This window comes from Passer montanus, unplaced genomic scaffold (assembly GCF_014805655.1).
Source record: "Passer montanus isolate IOZ18808 unplaced genomic scaffold, ASM1480565v1 scaffold146, whole genome shotgun sequence".
NCBI lineage: Eukaryota > Metazoa > Chordata > Aves > Passeriformes > Passeridae > Passer > Passer montanus.
Window position 1 is genome coordinate 114479 of NW_024361607.1, and position 26094 is coordinate 140572.

Genomic DNA, 26094 nt, shown 5'->3' on the forward strand with positions numbered 1-26094 from the left:
CATGGAGGGGCTGGAGCTTGTCCAAAGGAGGGCAGCAAAGCTGCTGAGGGGTCTGGAGCACAAGTCTGATTGTCCCAAAATAGGTTTTCTTTTCATCCAGTGTTCAAGAGGCCAATTCGCACACAGAGTCAAGGTCTTCGATGTATTTCCAGTTCTGCACAGGAAGGGATGCTGGGTGGCAAACGCACAAAGACAGCATGACAACTGAAAACTTTTCATTGTTGATACATTTTAGCAAGCAAAGGCATTAAGCTCCACTGTCTACAAGTTACATAGTTCCCTTAATGTGAAAAATGTGTATTTTATGATTGCAAAAAACAAGTGATGGCATTTTTCACACTTAATAATCAGTATTCTATCTTCTGTTGATTAATGATTCTCTCTCTTTTCATGCTGATTAGTCCACATACTCAATCTTTTGGTCAGTGGTCACAATTTAGCCACTGCCAATTACCTTTTACCCACCTGGGGCTAATTCAGCACAGCTGCCGAGTTGTCTTTATTAGTTTCTTCTTGCCTTAGGGGTTCTGCCTTGTGGCCTGTAAGTTCTGCATTCCTTGTGTCCACTGTCAGTGGTACATCCTTATTCCCAAGCTTTGTCAACCTCCATGTAGATCTGAGATCATTGAAACATGTCAAGCCCTAAACCTTAACAAGGCACTTCTACCAACAACTAATTTGTCTTTCTAACACCTGGACATCCCTTAGAGCTTGCTTGTTAGCTGCTCCCTGTTTCACAGATTCAATCTCTTTTTGATTAGTCTTGGAAGTATTCAAAGATAAACATCAAAGAACATATTTTCTTAGGATTAATAACATAATGATGAGTGGCTGAAGGAGCTGGAGTTGTTTAGCCTGGAGAAAAGGAAGCTGAGGTGAGATCTTATTGCTTTCTACAGTTACCTGAAAAGGGGTTTTAGCAAGGTGAGGGTTCGTCTCTTCTCCCAGGTGACAAGTGGAAACAGCCTCAAGTTATGTTGTTGGAGGTTTAGATTGGGCATTATGAGAAAATGCTTCACTGAAAGGATGGTGAGGTATTTTAACAGAAGAAGTGGTGGAATTGCCACAGCATAGTGTTCAAAAGACAAGTAGATGTGGCTATTCTTCACTGAAGGGATGGTGAGGTATTGTAACAGAAGTGGTGGAATTGCCACAGCATAGTGTTCAAAAGACAAGTAGATGTGGCACTTAGGGACATGGGAAACTGACAGACCTGCAGTGTTAGGTTGATGCCTGGGCTCAATGACCATAGAGATCTTTTCCAATGTTCTATGATTAGAAATGTCAGTGCAGAGGACTAACACATTACACTACTGCTGACAACTTAACTAACTTAAAAATGCATATTCATGGACAGGACTAATGAAGTATCTGTATCTCTACCTTTATTAGGAAAAAAACCCCAGCTTTCTTTTTGGGCATTAATAAATATATCCCATCAAATTCAAATAGCCTGTAAAGAACTGTGTGCTGCTTCTTCAGAGCATGGGTTCCATATTCACTGTGTCCCAGTCACTTCAAGATGACTTGACCTAGGAATGATACACTCAGCTTGGAGCTCTGAGAGATTGCTCTGCAACCAGAAACCACTGGAGCACAACAGCACCATGAAAGTGTCCCTTGTTGATGAATGTGCTTTCACACCACAGGCCACAAAGAAGGAAGGAAGATAATCCACTCTCCCACAAAGGATTTCTCTGCAAGAAATTAATTTTTAATTACTTAGTCAAAGTGATAAAGAATGTGTGCTTAGTGATTTAGTCTGCTTTTATAGCTCTTCTCTATTATGTAACGTATTATTTCTATCAGGAGAAAATTAATTTCCATAAATAATTCTGAAATTATTTGCCCTTTCAGAGATTTGATTTCATGTGGTCAAGCAGAGAGTACAATTAGGGAAGATTCTTTTTTTTTTTTTTAAGAAAAATTAATGGAAAATTTAATTTGACTACGTTGCTTGCTTTCTTCTGTTTTTTTACAGAGATTCTTTCAGAAGACCCCATTGTTCTAAGGATCAACATAAATACAGCTAAAATATTGACTCGAAAGCAAGCTCTCAGCTGCTCCACTGGTTTCTCCCATTTCCAAGTGGCTCCTGAATTTGTATGTGGTGAATCCAAAGCTGGGGAATGAACAAGAGCTAACAGATGCACAGTGCCAGTGGGTTAGCTGTGGGCACAAGAATGACAGTGTCAACTGTGATAAAAAGTGATAGCAGCATCAAATTGACCAAAATATTTTTAGCATGTCTGGTGTAGAAATTTTTATTAAGATGCAGTACAAAGTAGGTGAAGATGTTATAATTTTTCCTCATATGAAACACTAAGGTGACAATTCATAAATTAAAGACAAGTCAAGAAGTTTTTCTACTCTAGAACAATACTGGAGAATTGCTGCAGCTCTTACCTCCACTATTCTTTTAGCCAGTGCCATTATCCTGGTCTGTGAGCTGTAAAATTATTAATGTTCATGTTTATTTCCACACAGAATTGCTGGGAGAATGGGAATTTACTTACACTAATGGCAGCAGAAAGGAAGTCATGCACCTATGACTAAACACCAAGATAATCATCAAAGGATGCAATAAGTGTTTAAATAAAAAATCAGAGAGTGGAAAGTGAGGTCTAAGAAAGGGAGAGGAAGGAGGGGAAGGAAATTTAAAAAAAAAGGAAAGAAAGCAAAAGCAAGAAGGGGAAAAAAACTCATAGTAATATAAACTAAAGCAAGAGGTTAGGACATGACCTTTGCACCAGCAGCAATCATGTGCTTCAGTGTCCACAATATCTGGGTAAGATCATGTTCTCTCAGTAATGATGCTTCACCATGTTCTGCTTCTTGTATCTTTGAAAATGCACCTGACAACATCTGACATCTCAAGATTAATGATGCACAAAAGTGAGAGCAATTACATGCTCCCCTGCTACAGCTACAAAGGCAATCCCTCGAGATAAGAAAATGGGAAATGATCCCTTTAAAAGCAAGGAACTTGAACAATACTTGCTTCTTTATTTTTTTATGGTGTCAGCAACTTCTGAGTCTTAATCTACCCAGGATAGACCACCCATGATGAGAGAAACTGAAACACATAAGCTGATGGATCATATGCACCTTTAATGCTTTTGTTCAGTCTCTATTAGCCAGCTCAGGAAGGCAAACAACAGCCATGTCAGTTAAAGACCTCCAAATGGTGACATGAAAAATCATCATTTTTATCTTTATTGGGAAAGGGTAAACTTTAGTTTTCACTCATGTTTATGTCTGTGATTTTTATGGGTCTGTGGGAAATGCACCTTCAGAATTTTTCTGGTATTTCCAGCATGTACCTGTCATCAAGATTCAGTCAAGTTAATAAAAAAGCTGTTCTTGTATTTGATGTTAGCATTGCATTTAGGTAAGTTTTTAGAAGTTTACGTGTGTAGAACTGAAGGAGGGGAGGCAAGACAATCCACTGTTCCAGCGTGAGTCAGGGATGGAACTAAAAATGGAATGCATGGTTAGCTGTGTCTGCACAAGCTTCTCCAAGCCAGAAAGCCACATCACTGCAGATGCTATGTCCCAAAGAATGCAGTTGTTCTGGCTCAGGACATGTGCTGATATATTTGCAGTGTTTCACTGCCATCTGGATTTATAGGATCAAGTGTGCACTAGCTTGAATATCTCATAACTCCAGCCCAGCACATAGTATAAACATGTGTAATGTTTAATAGAAAGAGGTTAACTAAACTGAAGTATATGTCCAGGACATAAATTATTACACATTCAAACTATTTACCTTTGTAAAGATAAACAGAGCAGATGTTTGCCCATTAAGGATAGCTTACATTTGTCTCGTGACAGAAGTGTATCCTGCTGAGTGTATAAAAGAGGCAAACTAGTATGCTGAAAAGGTGAATGTGTCCTGTCACTCTGAAAACAATGCCCTTTAGAGCAAGAAAAGAGCAGTTAAGAGGAAAGACTTCCTACTATTTATTTTTGTAGCATACAAGTCAGGTGGATAAATAATATTCGCATCAAACTGTATATGTGTTGGGAAAGAGTTAACAGGAAGAAGACTTTCTTAATTGAGCTAGATGTTTATGACACATCACATATTTAGCTTCATCTTCTGGTAGTGGCAACATAATAGATCAATAGGAAGATGGGGCCACCACCCATGCTGTTGGTAATATGATGCAATTCCACTTTTCTTATCCTTGTCTGTAGTGTTCCTCTTACTGGATTGGTAACTTCTGATGAGAACAGTCAGTGCTTTGCAGTGTAATTTCATTCTAATCTGTGTCAGTAACTAAATTATGGCAGGAACCTGAACTCTTAATAACCCATGGGAATGGCTATATTATCATGCTGTACTATCAGGATTGTGCATCACATGACCCACATGTTTTTATGTTGGTTTACAGGCCTGGTGCTTATCAGTTGCTGGTTCCAAAGGATAGTGTTTGCAAAATCCTTCTTTATGTTCTTTTGTAGTAAATTAGAAAGAAAAAAAGATCAGTTCTGAAAAGTCAATATAGCTGCTATGCAGCTTCTATACATGTATACTATATCTAGGTATACAGCTGCTATATATGTATACTATATAGCTAAATTCATAACAATTTACATTATTGTCCTCTATGTCTAGATAGTAGAAATATTATAAAAATAATTTAAAATATGGGAAAACATTATTTCATATCCCTGGTCTCCTCTCTAATATTGAAAGTTAAAGAAGACATCTTAATATTCTCCAGTTGACACCAGTAAGTTACTGACATTAAATAAACACAGATGTTACAGTGCTGTATTCTTTTTTCTTTTCTGTTTGTAACCATACTTGTGATTCCAACTTCTAATAAAACTGAGAAAAGGGAAACAGAAACATTTCTATTTTATTTTTCTTCAGTTTGATTTTTGAAATCTTTTTAAAGACAGGGTAGAAGCTGTTAAAGTCCCAGACAATCAATATAATTTGAAATCAGACTTACTAATAGTGGGTAGAAGTTGAAAACAACATTGATGTTTTTCAGCATTTATCCTGTTGGCTAAATATGATCAAGTATATACAACATAAAATGTTGTATTATTAAAAAATCTATATTTTATGCAAACAATATTGGCAGCCTTGCTTATTCAAAAACATAGACATGATAGATTTCATGCCACTGAAATCAAGGAAATTTGTTTTCAGAGTTAGTGAGAATTAAGAACATGAGTACATGTATTATTTTTATTTATAATGTTTTCAATTTTTTTTGTCTCTCCCTTTTTCATATTTCTCAGTTATGAAATGCTGGAGATTTGCAGCATGTCTTTTATTTTAATGGAACCTCATATTCTCATGTACTGTCAAACTTCCTGGCTCTGGAGAAAATAAAAAATAATGTGCAACTGTGAAAAATGTAAGCTGATCTCAACAATTGTCATTAAATGACATTAAGAAATAATTGTAGCAAATATTCAGGGAAAAATTCCATTTTAAAGGACACTGTCAAAATATGTTATTCTGCAAAATAAGACGATTGTGTCACAGTGCATGCTTCTTTACAAACTAGTGGCTTGAAAAAATGCTACCTTGGTTGTCTTTGGTACCAAAGAAATTGAAGACAAGCAGACAATATGTTTGTGTTATTTTTAGACTTATTAGGACTCTTGTTACTAAGTGCCACAAGTAGCAGTTTGACTGACTGCAGGTACTCAGTAACTTCACATAAGTCTTTGGCTCTTCTGAGATTTCTAGATTTTTCATTCCATGTATTTTCTTTATTTTATCCTCTATGAGTGGTCAAGTGGAAGTAATGATTTGTAACTAAGTAAAAAATAAATTAGACTGCATGCCAGAGTAAGATCCTAAAAATGAATGTGGTAAAGGTGTTGGAGATAGACAATGCATCATTTAGTTACGATACATTATGAGCTGATAGGCAGAGGGACTCTGTGGTGCCCAGGCTGGCCTATCATTCCCATTTTGAGGACTTCCAGACTCTGCACAAACATAGAGAAGCCACTGAAATGAGGAAAACCCTGTGACATGCAGCATTAAAAAAGGAGTGGAAAATGTTCTATAGACCATAGTCTTTCATAGGCTGAGAGAGGAACAAGTCCTTGGAATTTTTTGCTCTTCTTTTTCTCTGACTGTCCTTGAATTTTCCAGAAGACAGAGAGAACATCTCAAAAAAGTTTTAGATCAGGAAGTCAGTGCTGATTATCATTTGCAAATACACCCTATAATGTCTAGTTGTTGATTATTCAGTAAATCCTAGGGCAGAAGAAATACAGTGCTTTAAAGTGCTGTAGAACTAGGCACTGAAAGTCACTTTTCACTAAACAAATGATACAGTTCTCTGGTGAGTTAATTTGAGGTGGTATTTCTAATCTAACACTGACTATAAGATTACCTAAAGAGAACTATTAGGCTGTTTTGTAGCTATACAATATATACAAAAGTAATGTTGGTGAGGAACTGAATTTTTTTCTTCAGACAAATATACAGGCCCTGCCTATCTGAATCTGGATCATCCCTGTGCTGCTGAAGCCAAAATAAGTGATAAACTACAGTGATTCAAGGGGAGACCTCCACGAGCTGTTAATCACGCTAGGATTACAAAGATGAGGGTCTCAAGCTGGTGTTCACCAAAGAACTGACTTCTTGGATAGACACTTGCACATAGTGAAGATATGTAACACTGAGGATCTATTTTACCTTTCTGCCAAAATTATAGCAGTAGCTGATGCCTAGAAGCAACAGCTAAAAAGAATTGCACTGGGGATGTCAGATGCTGGTTTTTAGCACCTTATTCCTTAGACAGTGATTAAATCTCAGAACTTTTAACGGAGAATAAACAGTTCTAAAAGATGTGCTTTAAAAATGTTTTGTGGATTGTCAGGAGAGGTTACCTTAGGCAGGATATTGCTGGTGTTTGAATTTCTTGCTCTGTTTCTCCACCCATGAGAGACACTCTTTCAGAGGAAGGCAGAGTTATTTGCATTTGCTTTCAGGATGTTCCCATTACCTGTAGTTGTGTTGTAAGCCAGTATTTCTAGTTAAAGCTGCAGTCACCTACAGGAGTCAAAAAGCTTTCTTTTTGCCTCCAACACATTATTTGTCTTCTCAGTTTCTGAACTGTATCTTTCTCTGACTAATCTTAGAAGTGTGAGAGCTGGCTCATGGTTGGAGAAAAGTTACTGAGGTAGTGGAGAGAGTGCTCTAGAGAGATATGGAAGGTTTCTTTGAGTAGCTGTCTGATTTGTATCACTGTTAACCTCTTGGGTTTATAAACTGCTAGATTGGACCTTATGAAGGAATTAGATGAATTTGGCTTGTTGGGAACTTAACTGTTCTGCAGCCAGGACACTATGAATGGACTGGCATTTGTATCTCATCTCTTCTATTCCTCAGGGCTCATAATGCCTTAAGCAGAGGCAGCAACAAGGACGAACTTACAGAAGCTTTTTTTTTCCTTGTGGCAAGCCTATCAAATCTTATGCTTTACACATCTGACTCATTTATTTACTTTTTCTTCTCTCCACCCTCATGAACATCTATAGTATCAGTAACTGTCATATTTACAGTGCAATGACACAGCTTTTCTTTGTCTCTCTTATGCCGTGAGGCAGATGTTACTGATCAGTCTGCCAGGCAACTGTGTTTGATGTCCAAAGCCCTAAGGTACAAGGGAAAGTGTGGTGTTTGGCAGGTTTTATGGACAGCTTGTTTCATCCTAGCTGCTGCCTCCTGCCACACGCCCTGCTGCTCCACATCACCAGATTCTTCTGTCATGGGAATTCATTGAGAGACTACACACACACCAGGCAATTAAAAAGTTGATAAGTCAACAATTAATTTGTGTCATATTCTGGCTGGGGCTGTGGCATTGTGATGGTGTAGGACAAGGGAGAGAGTAAAAAGATATCCTGTGATAAGGCTATTGTTGATTTTATTTTTGTTTTTAAAGGACAGTTTCAACCTGCTAAGAAAACCAAATAAATAGCTACAAAGCCAGGGAGACTTCAGTGCCATTACATGCTCCCTGTGTGACCAGCTGTGTAAAATACTCAGTTCTAGTTGCATTATTCATGCTGACTGTTTCTCCTAGATAGGCTAAGAAGAGTATAAAAATGCAAATCCTGCTCTGCTGAAGTTAATGATAAATCTCTTATTGACTTATATGGGATAAGTTTCAAGGACATTGGAAATACCTATAAAATGAGCCAGTGATGAGCAGATGATCTCCACATGAAAAGCTGTGTTCTATTCTCAATCTGTGGCTCCAGCCAGCCATACTAGTCCACATGTTTACATGACAGACTGTTAATTCAGAATCACTGTATTATTAATTACAAATGCTACATTAAATATGCAGAGATGCTTATTAACTACTTTTAAATGCTGGATCACACTCTTCTCTGGGTATTAGAAAGATTCAAGCAATAGTAATTTGGTATTAAAATAGAATCACATAAAATTACACATGGAATCACATATCTGAGGTGTATTCAATACCTTCTAAATATAGGCTTCGAAAGAAGCCATGAAATTGCAGTCTCGTTTTATACCCCAAGCCCTGTTTCTTACATTGTTTCTGATTATTTTCATTATTTGTCTTAAAATTATTTCAGGAAGGTAATAAAGGTTAACTGATTTATTATCTGACAGCCTCAGTGTAGGTTTCAGTAGAAAAACAGAACCTGTTGTATGCGTGCATAAACACCCCATATTCAACAAAAGCACACTCTATACTTTATTTAAATTTGTTTCCTTTGTGCCTAGAATGCCTAGAGTTTTCCATAAGGCTTGTTGGTTGGTGGGGTTTATTTGTTTGTTTGTTGTTTGTTGTTGTTTTGTGGGTTTTTTTTAGTGATGCCATTTAAAATTTAGCTTTGGTCCTGCAGGTCTGAGAGACCTTCAGCTTTGCTAATCCTTACCTGGTGCAAGAGGTTCATGACATAAAGTGTGATTCTCTAGGACCCCCATTTGAGGAGGTGGGAAAGGCTGATGAGAGCAGACGTGTCTGGGGCAGACCTGGGGCACTTTGGTGCACTGTGCTGGGTGAGAATGAGTGGACAATCCTTGTACTGAGTCTGTAAGAAGAGAGAAAGGTCTGAAGGACTGCAAGTGGGACATTTTTCCAACACAAAAAGTACTTCACTGTTACAAGCTAAAGGAATGAAATTGGTAATTTATCTCAGAAGAAAATACACCCTCTATTTATGAGCTCCATCAGCAAAGATGGTGTGACAATGCAAACATGAAGTAACCATCTGTTTTCTTCTAGGCTTTAACAGACATATTTTATTTCCATTTTGAAGAGTTGTCTTTATGGTTCATTTGTCCCCTCCTCTTCCTTCTCTCAGCTTATGCATGTGATGAAGAGTTAGTGCACTTATCATGCAAGGTTTCTGGTAATGTTTCAGTTTATAGCCTCAGCCTTTCCATGAGCAAACATTGTCAGCAACCTTTAGCCTCTCTCTTTTCCTGAGTTTTGCTGCTGCTAGTTTTTCACCTTGAAGTGCAACCTAGTACACTGGAGGGACGGGCAGAGGTGAAGGCAGAGAAGGGGATAGGGAAGTGCAGGAGAGAAGGATCTCACAGCCTGTCTTTGAATCTACAGAGTGGAAATCTCTTTCTTTTTTTCTTTCTATCCAGGAACAAAATCCATGTAGAGTATCTGAAAGAGAGTTAGAAGACAAAAAGAAGTGGGAGAGCACACACAATGGGTCTAAACTGAGCAATGATGAAGGAACTGGTATTGGTATTGGCCATTTGGCCTTTGTTTTCCTCACTGCAGCTGCTGAAGAAAGAAGTTTCAAATTGGTGTAGCAACAACAGTTATGTGATCAATGTGATGCTCATGAATTACTCGGATTTCCCATTAAGTACTGATAGTTTGCAGTTTGCTGTGAATCGAGCCATGGAAAGGGTACAAGAGGAATTCCAGATGACAGGTAAGCCAATGGGTATTGGTTATCCCTCTCTTCCTGTGATTTCTTGTCACACTTTGTGTCGGAGTTTTATGCTCATCTGACCTTTAGCAAAGTGCTTCTCAGAGAGACTCCTTGCTTGCCTATCTTATGTAGCTCTTACGGAAATAATGACCTCTCTTTGTATAAATAGAAGTGCTCTACAAATGGGCAGAATCATATATATTTTCATGGTGTTTTGGCAGACTCTGCCTGCATGCTTCTCTGGAGATGTTCATCTGGGTTTGGTAATATGGAAATTATTGAACTGGATCAGACAAGACCAGTGATCCATCTTGTGCAGTAATTGGGTTGCCCTTGCTTCCTCTCCTGACTGGATTAGCCTCTACTTTCTGAAAACAATTTTTCTCTTGACTCTATCTGTTGATCACATCACGATCTGAAGTGTGAAGAATCTGCAGTCCATATTTTCCTTCATTTAGAGTCATATTGCTTTTATTTATTTTGATATCTTATCTCTCCTTTCAACATCACCAATCTACTGTCACTCTCTAGAATATCACGGGAAAAAGAGATTCCAAGGAAATAATAAAAGAAATACTAACACTCAACAGAAGTCAGCAGTCCACCTTGCAGTGGTCTTCACAGTCATGTCCATAGTAGTGCGGGTTGGTTGTGGGCAGACTTTGCAGAAGCAGGGAGACCTCAGAGTATAAGGCTGCTCAGACCTGGCTCAGGAGAGGGAGAAGAGTGTATTAGTGGTTACCTGCAATTCATGATGCTGTTTGCTTTTACATTTGTGCTACAGGAGAAAATGTTACAGTGAATGCCACCTTCCACCCCTTTAATTCATCATTCTATGTCTCACAAGCCTGCCGCACCAGCACCTGTGAAGGTGTGGAGCTCATCAAAACCATTTATGTGAGTAGCAGATTTCTTTCCTTCTGCCTGGGTATGTGTTTGTGTCTCTGTCTTACCTTCTTAATCTTTGATCCTGCTATTCAGTTCCAAAGAAATTTGACAGGAAAGTGAGGTTTCTAAAGAGAAAATGTTCCTGTATGTTTTGTGAAAAGAAGTAGGCAAATACTGGAGAGAGATTCTGTGAATGCTTCCCAGAGACTGCCTTCAGCTTTTGGCTCCTTTTCCTATGCTTAAGTTATGTCCTTTTTATATCTGCACAACTCTTTGTGTGGTCAGACAGCCAAAGCAATTCATTAAAAACACTGCAAATAACAATTAACTAAAAAACCAAACCACCAACTCAAACACTCAAAACAGCCCAAGGAGAGCAAAAAGGTCAGTTTCCAACTGGATCACATCCTGATCTGGTTCGCCGTCAGTTTCCACAATGCACCAAAGAGAGAGCTGTGGTGAGGATGGGGGTGTGGGCAGAGAACTCATTAGGCTGGCACTGTTACCAATGAAATGGTTATGGAACTATGCCCAAAGGGCAAAGATGAAGTGCTTGCTTCTCACTAGAAATCACAGAAGTCACGTGAGATAAACTTCTAATATGAAGAAAAGCTTCAGTTAAAAAGTGGTGCATTACAAGAAGCTGAGTTTTTGAAGATTTTCATACCTCTGAGTGAAACTTGGTTAATCCAATAAGAATTTTCAAGTCTACTAATCTATGACCATTCTCTAGTCTTTGCTAAGAAGGTGTCCCTCATGACTCACAAAGATACAGGTCAGGCCTCATTTGATGGTCATGGAGGGTTTTTTTTAAAATACTAGTTTCATATGCACTTATTTAATAATTTTTCTGATACACAGGACCTTGTGATACCAACCACCCTGTCTTCAGCAAATGCATTTGAAATTGGGTATAATTTCAAATGTGCAACTATAATAATATTTTAATCCTTACTTGCTGTCTGTGTCTTAAAAAATGTCATACTCTATATTTTTTTGGCTTTCTGTGATTTTTTTCCTCCTCCCCTTTATGTTTCTTTTAAACTTTCTGTAGCTCCTCTCTTCTCTTGCTTTTGTTAGGTAAATTCTCTGACTCCTCATATACTACAATTTTCTTCATTCTCCCATCCTCCTCTCTCTGTCAGTCCTCTGCTTTATCCCAAATGACCCTTTTTCATTCCTTGCAGGATTCTAGCCAACTTGGCTGTGCTGTCATAGGACCTGCTTGCACTTATGCCACCTTCCAAATGGTCTCGTAAGTACCAATTGATTCTTCTCCCTTATATTGTGATGTTAAAGATCTCAGCTGCCGAACAAAGTTGTTTTGTGAGCAACAAACCTGCAGAGACATTGGTGTTTAGAGTGTATCAGACACCTTGAGGTCTACTGTCAAGGCAGTAAGACTTTTATGCATAGCCACCCTCTTTGGTAGGTGGAAAAAAATCCCCTTCCAAAGCCCATGGATAAAATCCCAACTTTACTAGGGAAACTGCTAATTCCTGACAGTAAGTTGAATGATTGATTGAGGATCAGCTGGAGAGCAGCCCTGCAGAAAGGGATCTGGGGGTGCTGCTTGGCACCGCCAGAGTCAGCAGTGTGCCCAGGCAGCACCGAGGGCAAACCCTACCCTGGGGTGCATCAGACACAGCATCACCAGTGGTCAGGAGAGATGATTATCCAGCTGTACTCAGCAGTGGTGTGGCCTCACCTTGAGGACTGTGTGTAGTTCTGGGCCCCACAATTTCATAAAGATGTGAAGGTCTTTGAATGCTTACAAAACTGGTGAAAGGGCTGGAAGGCATGTCCTGTGAGGAGCTGAGGGCACTGGGTTTGGAGAAAACGAGGCTGAGGGGAGACCTTGTTGCTTTCTACAGCTTCCTGAGAAGGGCAAGTGTAGAGGGAGGTGCTGATCTCTTTTTCCTAGGATTCAGCAGCAGGACAAGTGGGAATGATTCAAAACTGTGTGTGTAGGTTGGACATTAGGAAGCATGTTTTTAGCTGGAGCATGGCTGAACACTGGAACAGGCTTCCTAGAAAGATGGGTCATACCTTAAGCTTGTTATGTTTAAAAGTCATTTGGACAATGCAGTTAGTAAGTGCTCTAGTGGAAGGTGTCCCTGTCCATGGCAGGATGTTTGGAACAAGATGATCTTTAAGGATTCTTCCAACCCAAACCATTCTATGTTTCTATGAATAACATGGTGTAGCTTTTGGTCAGTCCTGAAATAATCAAGACGGTATGATTTTTGTAGGTCCCTTTTAACTGAAATAATCTATTCTAAGTCTGTCAGAAAAAAAGGCAGTTTAATTAATGAAATACTCTCTCTGTCATAATTTATTACATCATCTATGTCTGTTTCTACTGTTTCCATTGCAATAAGTAAAAACCCTGTAATTAGGTAAGGGAACTTTACCTGGAAAATTAAATTTTGTCACAGTAATGCCAACAACTCTTACTGCCATGGTTTTTGCAGGTAACATTCCCTGATATAACAAAATAGCATACAAGAACAAAAATACTTTGAGTTCAGTCTGATAACATCGCAGCATCCAGGAATATACTTTTGTCCATAAAAGCTTACTGTCTCTGTGTATAAAATGATCTTTGTTTTACAAATTCCTTGTCAGCAGAGGGTTGCCTTAATTTTTTCTCCCTGACTACTGCTGTTGCACAGCTCCTAAAATACACCTTTGTGAAACAAAAAGATTTTTTCTTTGAATTGTAGAAGTAAATCTTTTTTGATGGCAAAAAGCTGTCACCCTGCAGCACTGTCCCAATAGCGAGATTAAATCCATCCCGTGGTAATGGCAGCCAGGTGGCAGAAGCCTGTCTTGAGCCACTGGACTCCTGTCACAACCCTTGGTGTGAAATGGTGTGTGGTACCCAAAAGGGCAGGGGTAACTGGGGACAGTGTGAGAAGATGCCTAGAGCAGTTAAACTGGGCTTTTTGGTACCAATATTGACTTGAAATCTGCTTGTGTACTTCAGTAACCTTCTGGTTTGGGTTCAGATTGTGTTAAACTAACTCAGGGCACAAGAGGAGAGGGAGTTGAGGATGGAAATCGGTAGCTGCCTTGGTGCAACAGCAATCTGTTCAGACTTGTCCTCTTATCTCTTCCTTCAGACTTGAAACAATACTGAGCCTGCCTCTGATCTCTGTAGGGAGTTTTGGACTGTCCTGTGACTACAAAGAAAACCTAACCCGCCTTCTGACCCCAGCCAGGAAACTGAACCAATTCTTCTTTCATTTTTGGAGACATTCTAAGTTGCCATTCAAAACCACAACCTGGGAATCTGTCTACATTTACAAGAGAGCTGATACCCCAGAGGCATGCTTCTGGTAAGACCTGGATCCACCTCTGACCCAGCTGTTGAAAAATGCTGTCTCTACCCTCAGACATGGTTTCTGCAAAGTGTTCTCTCAGAACTACACTTTGGGAGGTGCCTTACTCCTACCAAGGAACGAGAGAAGGAAAAGATGAATTGTAGCTTTTAGCTGTAGCACTTTACCTGAATGTTACTCTCAGTCTATTTTAAATATTTGCAAATCTTTGCTTTTCCTTTGGACAACATAGCCCACATGTTGTCTGTGATGGAAATACTTGTTTACAGCCTCCTTAATACAGTGTGACACGAGAGGCTCCTCCACAGGCTCCCCATAGATGCCTTTTTAGGTCAGTGGTCTTACTAAGCTGTTAAAATTTTTCTCCACATTAATGGTTTCAGTCAGTAGGCGCTATTTACAAAACTGAAACTTTACATTTCTTCAAGCACAATTACCCCGGTGATTGCAGAGTTTAAGCCATATTCTCACCAGTTTGGAGCAAAGGAGACAGCTTTCATTTTGTGATCTGAAACATCAGGCTGTGCTTGGTTCTCAGAAATGCTGGGTTTTCTCCTTGCCTGAAAACAAAGGCTGCTTTTAGACAAACAGAGTCTTTAATATACCAGTATTTAGAATTACTTTTCTATTTTTGAGTCTTATTTAACTTTCAGCTCATGTGACTGTGTCTATGCTGCTTTGGTTTTTTTTTTTTTTCAATTTTGGGATATAAAAAGCTGATTAATTAAAAAAAAAAATCTCATTTCTCCTACTGATTTTATAAATGTAGCTGAGTGGTAGCAAAAAGGTCATGGAAATAACTATTATATGTATTTCTAAATCATAACCTGAGAGACTTGCAGAATTCTAAGCAAAATTTATGACTGTGTGTGCTTCAGATTGATAGAAGCATATACTTATGGAATATTTTGGATACAGAATTAAAAGAAGTTTATTTCTGAATTAGGAGACCTGAAACCTTATCTCCATTTAATTCTTCTGTAGGTATTGATGGACTTCTATTTTTTTTCTTAGTATAGATAGCAACTTGATCACATGATGTAATTGCTATGATTACCTCTCTTTGATGCTTTGAAATATCAGTGCACTTCGTTCACCTCTTACTACAGTTCATACTCCTCCACATTTGCAGCTGTAATTGCCAATGCACTACACACACTTTAGCTAAATCCCTTTAATTCTGCAGGTTTCATACCTTTCAGTGAAATAGTTGCATGGGAGTTATTTCTGACCTTTCCAAGCATTTCTTATTTTACTTTTTTTAATGCTTCTGATCAGGACCTTCTTTATGACTTCAGAATTGTTCAAGTCCCTTTATTGCTGAATTAACAACAAAAAAATTAATTTTGTATCTCTGCCCACTTTTCATCCTAATTTAGTTGTAACCATGCATCTCATCCTGCCTTAATAGAAACTGTCAACTTGAAGGTTTTTGAAGTCTAATTTAAAAGATCCATTTTCTCTAAAGCACAAGTATTACTGCATGAGCTAATTGTTTTTTCCCATATACATATAAAAATAAATGAATACCCACAGTGATACAAAATCGGGTTATGTTTCAACTATGCATATGGTTCTGTAAATTAGCAGTTAATGTTTCTGTTCCCGAAGAAAGAAAAAGAAAAAAAGGAAGCAAAAGGTATTTAGTAGCTCATAGGACTGAGATCTCAGTGCTGGTAGATCAAAGGTTATGTAGTTTGGAAATAAAGAAAGTTCTTTTGGTTTCCCTTCTGCATTAACTTTATTTCAGATAGCATATCTCTTCCCAGAAATAGCATATTGAAGCAAGAGTAAAATTCGGGAGTTGACTGTTTTTCCTTAATCTTTTAGCAAACTTTACTTGCTTGCTTTTTTTGCTGAGCTCATTTTTCCCTTCAAGTTTTAAGTGGCTCTGTATAGCTTTTTGTTGCTGCTTTTCTTCCTTTACTTCTCTCACAGTCAGGGTACTTGTGTGGTTTTTATCTCAGTTCTTTCTGTAATTCCTGTTTAGTCCTTTGGACCTTCAAATGTGCCTTTTTACATTACCACTGATGTCTTAAATTGCAGAGTGTCCTGGCTCTGCCTCCCGGTTAGTCTCACTTCCTGCAGTTTCCTCATATCCCTGATTTTGTTTTTTTAATTGTTAATGTCTTATTAGATTATTGCATTTTCCAAATTCACCCTTTCTATAACCCTGCTCAAATACCTCTGGTTGACTTTCCAAGCATTTCTGCATTTTGCATGCCATGTATTGATTCTTTCACTTTTATTGCTGCAGAAAAGGTTTCATATCAGCTTATAAACACCTGTGTGCTCTGAACAGCCTATCTTGCACTATGGTTGATTTAGGAAAATATGAGGACTTAGCAATTTCCTGACAATATCTTTGCTCCATTGTGCCAGGTACATGAATGCTTTAGATGCTGGAATCACAGAGTTCTCTGAAAAACTCAAGTTCAAGGATATTTTGAGAACTCCGGAGCTGCTTAGAAAAACTGTGAAAAATCCAAACCGGAAGAGCAATGGTAAGGAGGGGTTGTGGCTGCACTGTTCCTGCAAGTAAGTTGCTTTTCCAAGGAACTCAAACCCACCCCTTAGTTAGGTTATAGAGAAAGCCTTTCACCAGAAATGGGGCAAACAAAGATATACCATTCTACATGGATGTAAAGATAAAATGGCACAAAGTTCCTAGATTCCTCTCTTCATCCTCATAAAATATGGGGGAATATCCTGATTCCAGAGAGCTTTTGGGGCAAATTTTCCTATCTAAGCACAAACTCTTTCTTGTGAGAGATTCAGAAATCCAGGGATCACAATTTCTCTAAGAAGGGCTTTAAATGCTACATGAATATAGATACTGCAAGCTCTCTATCATTCATTCATGTGTTTGCAGCCCTGGTACATTTATGGACCTCATTTTGACTTCAAGGGGCACTTCAGGAAATGATTCATCTAAACTAGAAATATGAATGAATAAATACATCATCTTCTCCTAAGACTAAGCACCTGGCATCAGCAGGCCAAGGGAGTGTGAGAGTAAGCAAGCTAATGGAATCATTACTTGAAGGCCATTTAACCTAGAAATGTTCATATTGAGTAGCTGTTATGGCACCACAACTCCTAATGCTTATTTGAGTGAGATAATGGTAGTGCTCTGGTGCAATCAGAGAGAAAATGGTGCAGGTGTTGAAGCACCTTTTACCACTTCCCCTCAGTTATCCTGGTTTTACTGCAGAGAGGCTGGGGCTCTGTGCTTGACCCCAGTACAGCGCAAATAATGTGCCTTAGCCCAGAGTTGCTCTACTGCCTGCTACTCAAACATGGAGGAGCAGGCAAACATCCTCTTCTTGTCTGTAAATCTCACCAATCTGTCTCCATTTTTGCCCGTTCTGTAGTGATCATAATGTGTGGCTCTCCAGAGGATGTCAGCTCAGACTTAGGGACGGAGAAGGTGGATAATGACATCGTTATCATCCTGATAGATCTCTTCAAGTAAAGTATCACCTTTGCTTTTCTTCTTTTCTCTGCAATTTGCTGATGGATATAGGTCATGGAAATATTCTGAGTGGAACTGTTTTGTTGAAGAAATGCTCTTTCACAAAATGTTTTCTATTGCTATCTTTCCTCATGTCTTCCATTTATATAATGTGTGTAGTGTTTAATTCATGGCACATCCTCTACAAAATCCCTTTTGGTTAATATAATATTTTTCTAAGGCAGCGACAGAGCAGGTAGGTTTAATGTCTTCCTGTGGGCTCCTCAGTGCAGGAAACCATGAAAGAAGCACAGAGTCCAAAGTCAGAATAGCCATGAGATATGGTCCATTTGAGATATGGTACATTTTTCATACACTCTGCCCAATCAGACAATTATGTAAATAGGATTTACGGTATATTTTTCTAGACTCCATTTATTCAATTTTAAAATTATTTATGTGATATAACTGTTCTCCCAGTTTACAACTCTTGCACTTCATAACCATCTCTTCAACATCTTTATAACCACAGAAAGATAACTTCTCAGAGAAGTTTCTTAGCACGCAACCTAGGTTTTCTGTTGTTAAATTTTCTCTTAACATTGCTAATTACAAAACTCTTTATAGAAGACGTCTGACATAAATTGGCTTTACCAATGGTATCCTCAAAAGCCTTGGCTGTATGCGAGGACTGAGAGCTGATCTCTGGCCCTAAACCTAAGTGACACAGCAGAGATTACATCGGTACAACTAAGTGTAGATACCTAAACCAGGTGTTTTTTGGGTACTGTCCCAGTTGCCCTAGCAAGTCACAGTCTGGGAGAAAGTTAATTGCCTGGGACAGTGCTGGATGGATGGATGGATGGATGGATGGATGGATGGATGATTGCAAGGTAAATGTGTGTGCCCATGCCTTCATGTTACTTCACTGTTGATGTAGCCAAAAGATTCCATGAATTTCTAGGGCCAGTGGGACTTCCCAGCTGTTATGTCTAAAGCTGACCATAACAGGTCTGTTCTGAGAAGCTCTGGGTTAATGATTTCAGAGATTTAACCAAAACTGGATCCTGTTTATGTTTTAACAGGATCTTCTCTATACTGTTCACTTTCAGGTTCACCATATCTATTTTTGAGAAGTGTCTCTAAGAGCTTTCAGCATTCCACAATTTTATCCAGGCACTAAGAATCCCCATTTGCTTTTCCTGAGGCAAACACACAAATGCACAATGAGAACAGTGTATGTGAGTGCTTTAACGCTGGTGTTGTAGGTATAATTGTTGCATTACAATAGGTGAGGCTATTAGGGGATTCTTTGCTGTGATATGCATCCTTCTGATATATCCAGCTGCCTTCCTTAAACTTTCTACAGACCCCTTATTTTTCTGAGTATCTCAAATCACATTATTCTTCTTAAAAAAACCCCAAAATACAGACAGATGTATTAGATGAAAACTCAAGCTGTAGGAGGGAGAATAGGCAAAGTCCCATGCTTCTCCAGGAGTGAAGTGCCTCTGAAAAAGCGATAGTTTAAATTTTCTTCAGCTCTGAGCTGTCTGGCAAGCAGGACACAAACACAGTCTTTAAGCCTCCCTCAAGAGAGGTGGGATGCTGGAGGATTATCCAGTCTGGTGGAGTTTAATGACGTTTCCTTTTCAACTGGCTAGTTCAGTCCAAGCCTGGATGAAAAACATTTTTAAATTCTTTAGGGTGAAAAGTGCATTTTGAAAGTCAGAAGGTTCAGGGAAAGGCAGGTTCAGGGCTCTGGTGTAAGAATCCAATCAGATGGCCATGGTCTCCAAAAAGTCTTAATACAGTACAGACTGTACTGCGTAGTTGGTACTGACTGACAATATAAATAGATGATCAACCATGAATAATGAGAGAAGGCTCACACAATTATTTTCTTTCTATCAATCTAGCCATAGCAATGACAGATGCTGCCAGTTGACACTAATATCTATTCCTAAATTCTTCTTTAATACGTGAATCTGGTCGTGGTCAGTCTGTGAAGCACTTCCAGATGGCCTGTCAGGGTGATGAAACCAAAGATACCTGAAAGCTACAACATCTGCTTGTTTTAGCAGAGTTTTCAAGTTGACACAGTTTCCTCTGGTTTTCCTATCTCACTGAATTAAACAAATGAATCAATAATCTGCTCTCTGCACCTCTGATTGTTTCATTCCCTCCTGTTAAATGCTTTTAGCACAACTCCTGCTGTGCTCAGCTCTAGCAGGAAATATCAAAATTACTGGAACAAGCAAAAAGAGTGCAGAAGAGCTCAGAAACAGGCACAGTAACATGAAGAAACTATGATGGCAGTCTTGTGGATTCCAAAGAGAAACTGAGTTTTAGTAAATATAAACTCCACTTGAAAAAAAAAAAAAGTGGAAATAAACAGGATAGAAGACAACCAGTTACAATAATAACCGTAGTTCACAACAACCTTTGAGTGTCAGATTGGCAGATCTCCTTGATGTTACCTTTTAATACATTTAGGCACAAAAGCTAGCATCAGGCAATGAATGAGTTGTGTGCATGATGAAATTTTATTTTTAGAACTACTGTTTTAACCTGTTAAATAACAGTGCTGTTGGGAACAGGTGACTGATTGTCATGGATACAACACTGACCCTGTTGTTCAGTGTTCGTGAGGTTCTTGTGCTTTGCTTGGCAGTAACATGTACTTCAAGAAGAACATCTCAGCTGATTACATGCACAATGTACTTGTCCTGACTCTGCCACCAGCTAATTACAGCTACAATACTGTAATTAGAGACTACGTAGAGATGGAGGACGACATCCTGGTAAGAACGCTATTTTATATCTGATTATTGCATTTGGTTTGTTCCTGTTCGTGTATGAGGAAATGAAAACTAAATATGCAGCTGTAATCATCCCCTGTCATGCTTCTAAGCTGATATTTCTTTGTATTATTGCAGGATGGTATTTTGTCCTGATGTACTGATATCAAAATACAGTATCATAAGGCAAATCTTCAGGATGCCATATTCCTGCTTTGTGAAGTTCAACTCAAACTTTTAATTTGTTCTGCAAGTGTCATATTCACAGGGCATGAGGGAGACTTATAGGCACATGCTTTTTCCACTCCACATCTGAGTGACTGACACTCTTACATGTAGCTGCAAGGCATCACTCAAGAAACATCTATACGTGTAATTGAGATGTGAGCATGGAAAGTTCAGAACTAATAATTGTTGACTAATTTATCTGCACAGATATGTCTAAGAGATGTCAACCATTGCAGTTTCTTTCCAGTGGTTTTCCAGATATGCTTTTTTTTTTTCCATAGGAAATAAGGTGGGGTTTTTTTTAATTTCCAGAAAAACAGAACCTATGAAAATCCTGTATTTGTTTAGTGAAACTGATACTCCTGCCATCTCTAACCAGGTTCTTCATGTAGAGTTTCTCCATCCCAGGATTTGTGACTTTGAGCTCCAGCTCTCCAGCAGACAGCCTGAAGCTTCTGGCTGGATTTACAGGGCTTCTAGATCCCCCAGCCTGGGCTCAATGCTTTTTGGGTGCCAGCTCTATGGCAGGCTGCTGGAAATTCTAGCACAGCTCCTTGCTCCTTTCTGTGGCCACTGGGAAGCCCTGACTTTCTGGTACCACACTGATTTATCTGCACAGAAACTCTAATCCAAAGCCAGGGTCTTCGGGACACACTTAGTAAAGCAGAACTGCCAAGAACCTACAGTGTAGGATTTCTTGAATCCTTTGCACCAGGATAAGCATGCCAGACCTTTACATTGGCCTCTTTTAAGTTTTCAGACCCTTCCTGTCTTCATACATCAAAAATATATTTTGTTTGCTTTTCTTTTTTGAAATAAGAGCATTCATGTGACATCTGCCATCTATTCACTGCAGCAGATTGTGGTGTTCTGTGCTGGACTTTCTGCCACATAGAGCCAATCAAAGTTATTATAGCTTTATGGCCGAAACATGAACTCTCAAACAGTCACTTTTTTTTTTTTTTTTTTTTTTTTTTTTTTTTTTTCTAGATGGAAGATTACTTTCTTGCTGGCTATTATAATGCAGTGCTGCTGTTTGGACATAGTGTCAAGAAATTTGTCGTCTCACAGACCCCAATGTCACCTTTCAATTTAATCCATGAATTCCGAAATACCACTTTTGAAGGTAAAAAAGTGCCGTCCTTTGCAAGGTTCAATAAATTGATGAGGGGAAAATAATTTCATTTTAAACTCTCTTAGGACAAGTCACTTCTACACTAAACAAGTCCAAGCCTTTCAATGAGTTTTATTCCCAGACTTTTTTCTTTTTATATAATTTTTACAAGGATGTTTTTTTCAGTATGTGATGTTCAAAATGACTCTGAAGTAACTTGGCTGAGCTTTAATGAAGCTTTCAACCTTTTCCAGTTTACCATGTAAGCCATGGGTCCCTGCAGTGTGGGTGTAGGCCAGCCGACAGTGGGCTGGCTCCTCTTAGTCAACCTTCTTGTTCCTCTCACAGGTTGTCTAGCACTGGTGGGCTTTTGTTTTGTAGGCCATGGGGTTAAAATCACAGAATTCAATCATTAGGAAAAGAAAGAGGCAAAACTTACGCAAAGAGGTGAAAACATTATCTCTCTGGGAGTATAGTCCCAGTTGTTGTTTCATATCAGAGATCTGTACCAAAATGACAACTGAAAAGTTTTGTGTATATGCCCTACCTACATTCAGCAAATATGTGTGTAGAAGTTTCTCAGATTTTCCTAAGATAGGAAAGGTTGCAGGCTTATCTTTGCTGCAATCCTGGTATCTAATACCTAGCAAAATATAGTTTACTAATTCCTCCTGGAGACAACATCCCTTTCTGAGTGTCAGTGGACTCATCTCTTCTGTTTAAGTTTGAAAGGTAAGTTGCACAAACGTTTTTACTCATCCAAAATAGAGCACTGTAATGCTCATCATAATTTGTAGGTATAGTTAAAAAGAAAATTCTTAAAGTGATAGGTGTTGAATCACCTTCATTCTTGTGATGGAGTCTAGTACAGTAGGGATTTCATACAATAATTGTATTGATATTAAGGAGGTGGACCATGAAAAAGTTAGCATCAGGTTTTGAGGTGAAAAGGGAGAAGGTAATTACTGAACTAAAATAATGCTTATACTGAACTTAGGAAAAATAAAACAAGTCATCATCAACAGCAGCAAAAGGAAAATCTGAAGCTGATCAAAAGATCCTAGGGGAAAATTAAGGCGAAACTTTCAGGATTGGTGGATATTGGCTAAGCTTCTGCTTATGTTGAGACAACTGACTTCATGGAAGGAAAGTCAAGCTAAGTGAGGGATTTGGGAAGTTTCACCTTAAAATCTTTGTCATGTCCTACACAGGCAATTTCTCAATGTGCACATTTGCTGATGTACAGAGAGAGAAGGCTAAAGGCAAAAAGAATGTGATTAAAACATTATTGTTAGAGCTTTCAAAAGAATAAAGGGAATGAAAGTATCCTTGTATTTTCTTTACTGCTGATAGAATCAAACTGCTAGTGGAAACAGACTATTTTGCTTCTCACTCCCAAAATGGTCTCTTCACGGGAGGTGACTCTGACATTCTTGGTATGCTGAAGAAATCTGACAAATATATTTTCTTGTAGCTAGAGGGAGACTTTCCTCTTCCATGCTGTCAGTTCAACATTTTTAATTGGCTTTTGTAGAGGAAGTGTAGTGTGGTATTAAAAGAAAAGCACCACACTGAGCTGTTATGTATATAGTACATACATGAAGAAGAGAAGTATCCTAAGTATCAGAAATCCTTTCATTTATCCCATCATTCCTGCCCTATGTTTCTGTTTCTGAAAATGCAAACCCTCTAACTAATTCCTTGTGTCTGCAGGTGTAGTGGGTCCTGTGACTCTAGATGAATTTGGAGACATTGATACCAATCTGACCGTGCTGTACACATCACAGACTGCAAATTATGTACGTATGTGCAGGGTGCAACTGTTCAACCTTATAGATGAAAGGAGAAACAGAATGCCCTGTACTATTGCATAAGAATGATGAAAATAACTGCAGCAGGAGTGGTGGAGTGCCAAGGCATTCTGTGTGTGCCAGAAGGGGGTCATGTGAGGTGTGTTAGAGACTGAGAGGATTGATGTAATCTGGTGATTCAGTCAGTGAAGTGCAGCTGGTATTTTGTGGGATTGATAAATTTATTTTCAGAGAGAGGGGAGGAATGAAAAAGAATATGGCAGCCAAACATATGGCTACACTGAGAAATGCACCACTGTAGCAGGAAAATTAATTTGAGTTTGGGCAATACATTTATTAAGGGTAGTGTGGAGCAAGGGGCAAAAGAGGAAGAGCACAGCTGCTGACTGCATTTCTTCCCTCCTCCCATCCGTAGTTCAAACCTCTCCTGTATTTCAACACTCAAAGCAATGACACATACAAGGCGACTAACAGTCCGGATTTTATTTGGAAGAACCACAAGCTGCCCAGTGATACTCCAGGCACTGGTGAGACACCCATTAAACCTACCAACTACCTCTTTGAAAACAAGTCACACAGTCCTGAGATCCATCTGCTGTGTGATCCAGCATGCTACCTTCACACTGCCCCCAGCCAGTGATGCTAGGAGCTGGGTGCAGAACAGCATCTTTCCTTCTGCCTCATCCCCTCCATGTTCTCTGTCTCAAGTCCAGTTCAAAACCTTTTCTGTTCTGGTGCTGATACTAACTGTCTTGAAAACTCAATACTGTATCAGTGATTATGGGGAATACCATGGGGTATTTCAGAAGAAGTCACCCACAAATGAATAATCTTCGCTAGAATATGGTAGTGGTGTGAACTGCTAGAAAGACTGCTCAGGAAAGGCAGCAGAATTAAGGTTATTATTAAGAATGAAGCAAATGAATAATCTTCACTAGAATATGGTAGTGGTGTGAACTATCAGGAAAGGCAGCAGAATTAAGGTTATTATTAAGAATGAAGGTTATGATGAGTTATCTGATTCTGCATTTCTATATCTGATGGAGCATGGTGGCTTCTGCTTGCTCCTTTATCCTTGTTGTAGGGAACTGGGAAGAGGACACAGCACTGTGCAGATTCAGGGGGCTCTGAGAAGAGCTGACTCTTTGAAGAAAGACCGTGGGAAACTAGGTTATGGCTCTATTTACACCCAAACTTTAAATCTAAAATCTCAGAAATCACCACCTTCTTTCCTTTTGAGTTTTTGGTGACTCCTGGTTAGAAGGGATGAAGTCCCTTGTTATTCAGCATAGCAGAGTACAGCCTTGGCAGTCTGATCAGACTGAGATTGTTTCCCCCTTTAAGGCTGCTGCTACATGGTGATTGGCAATGGAGAGGCACATGCTTCAGGGTATGATGTGCAGAATAAAAATTATTACAGTGGCAGTAATTGCAAGGGTTAGTGCACAGTGGGTTAGTGTTCACCTGAGTCATTCCATCAGTGGGTATCCAGAGATGCTGCTGTTAAAAGTCTCTGCTAAAGTTGTCCTATTAATTTGCTGTATTGCTTGCCTCCATTAGGGAATAGGCAAAGAATAACTGGAGAGATAAACAACGTCTGCTAACTAAGAGTCCATTCACAGTAAGGTGGTAAAATTTAAACATTTTTATTCCTTAGTAAACTAAATCAGATGCCCTCAAATTAGGCTTTATCCCTCATAAGAGAGGCAGGAATAGTGTTTTTTGTTGGTTTAACATGGGAGTTACCAGGAGGAGGGAGGCAGCAGCTTTGATAAGACTCAAGTTAGTTCTGGGAAGAGCAGAGGGATTGCAGTGGAGCTTTCATTTTTCATCTCTGGTCAAATCTCTGGTCTCCCTTGGTATGACCATGAGTGCTGTCTGTGCAGAGACAGCAGCACTGCACACATTAGCCACAAGTCTCCCTGTACCAGCTCCATGAGCTTTGTACTTTCTTGCTCCTGTCTTCTTTATGTTGCTCCAGTCCCATTCTCATCCATCCCTTGGGCCCCATAACATGCTGTATTGTCAGTGGATCTGAAATATCCTTCAAATATTCCCTTCAGTGTGTTCTTGTTTGAAGCTGCTGCACAAGGGGGAAAGAGAATTGCAGAAAGCCATTATCTACAAATGTCAGTAGCTTAACTGAAGCCTGACACTGTGGCCAAGCGTCTACAAATGTCAGTAGCTTAACATCTAGTGCTTAACTGAAGCCTGACACTGTGGCCAAGCCATACTAAACTAAAGTGAAACTGCTACCCAAAGGCACTTGATTATTTTGCTTTCACATTAAAAAAAAAAAACAAAAAACTTTCCTTCATTGTGTTTTCACATTAAAAAAAAAAAATAAACTTTCCTTCATTGTGATTCTAAATAAATACCCCCCCCCAAAAAAGGAGAATGGTCAAAGTTTAAGTGATCACTGTGTCTTGCTAAAGCCAGTCAAAACTCTCCATCCTGGAATATCCTTTTTCCTCCAGGTAGGTGAACAGCACAGACAATCAGGGAGCCCTGCTTCTTCCGAAGCCGTAAC

At 39.1% G+C, this 26094-nt stretch overlaps 1 protein-coding gene across 1 annotated transcript in view; it reads left to right on the top strand.

Moving 5' to 3' along the window:
* The first annotated feature begins 9803 nt into the window (after nucleotides 1-9803).
* GUCY2C (guanylate cyclase 2C) overlaps nucleotides 9804-26094 on the top strand; it is a 44419-nt gene continuing 28128 nt past the window's right edge. Inside the window, exons 1-11 of the mRNA XM_039700944.1 lie at nucleotides 9804-9924; nucleotides 10709-10821; nucleotides 12000-12067; nucleotides 13938-14153; nucleotides 16539-16660; nucleotides 17531-17627; nucleotides 20285-20375; nucleotides 21556-21585; nucleotides 21630-21765; nucleotides 23467-23552; nucleotides 23980-24091. Of these exons, the coding sequence (XP_039556878.1) occupies nucleotides 9825-9924; nucleotides 10709-10821; nucleotides 12000-12067; nucleotides 13938-14153; nucleotides 16539-16660; nucleotides 17531-17627; nucleotides 20285-20375; nucleotides 21556-21585; nucleotides 21630-21765; nucleotides 23467-23552; nucleotides 23980-24091 (1171 nt within the window). The 5' untranslated portion in view covers nucleotides 9804-9824. The remainder of the gene's footprint in view (nucleotides 9925-10708; nucleotides 10822-11999; nucleotides 12068-13937; nucleotides 14154-16538; nucleotides 16661-17530; nucleotides 17628-20284; nucleotides 20376-21555; nucleotides 21586-21629; nucleotides 21766-23466; nucleotides 23553-23979; nucleotides 24092-26094) is intronic.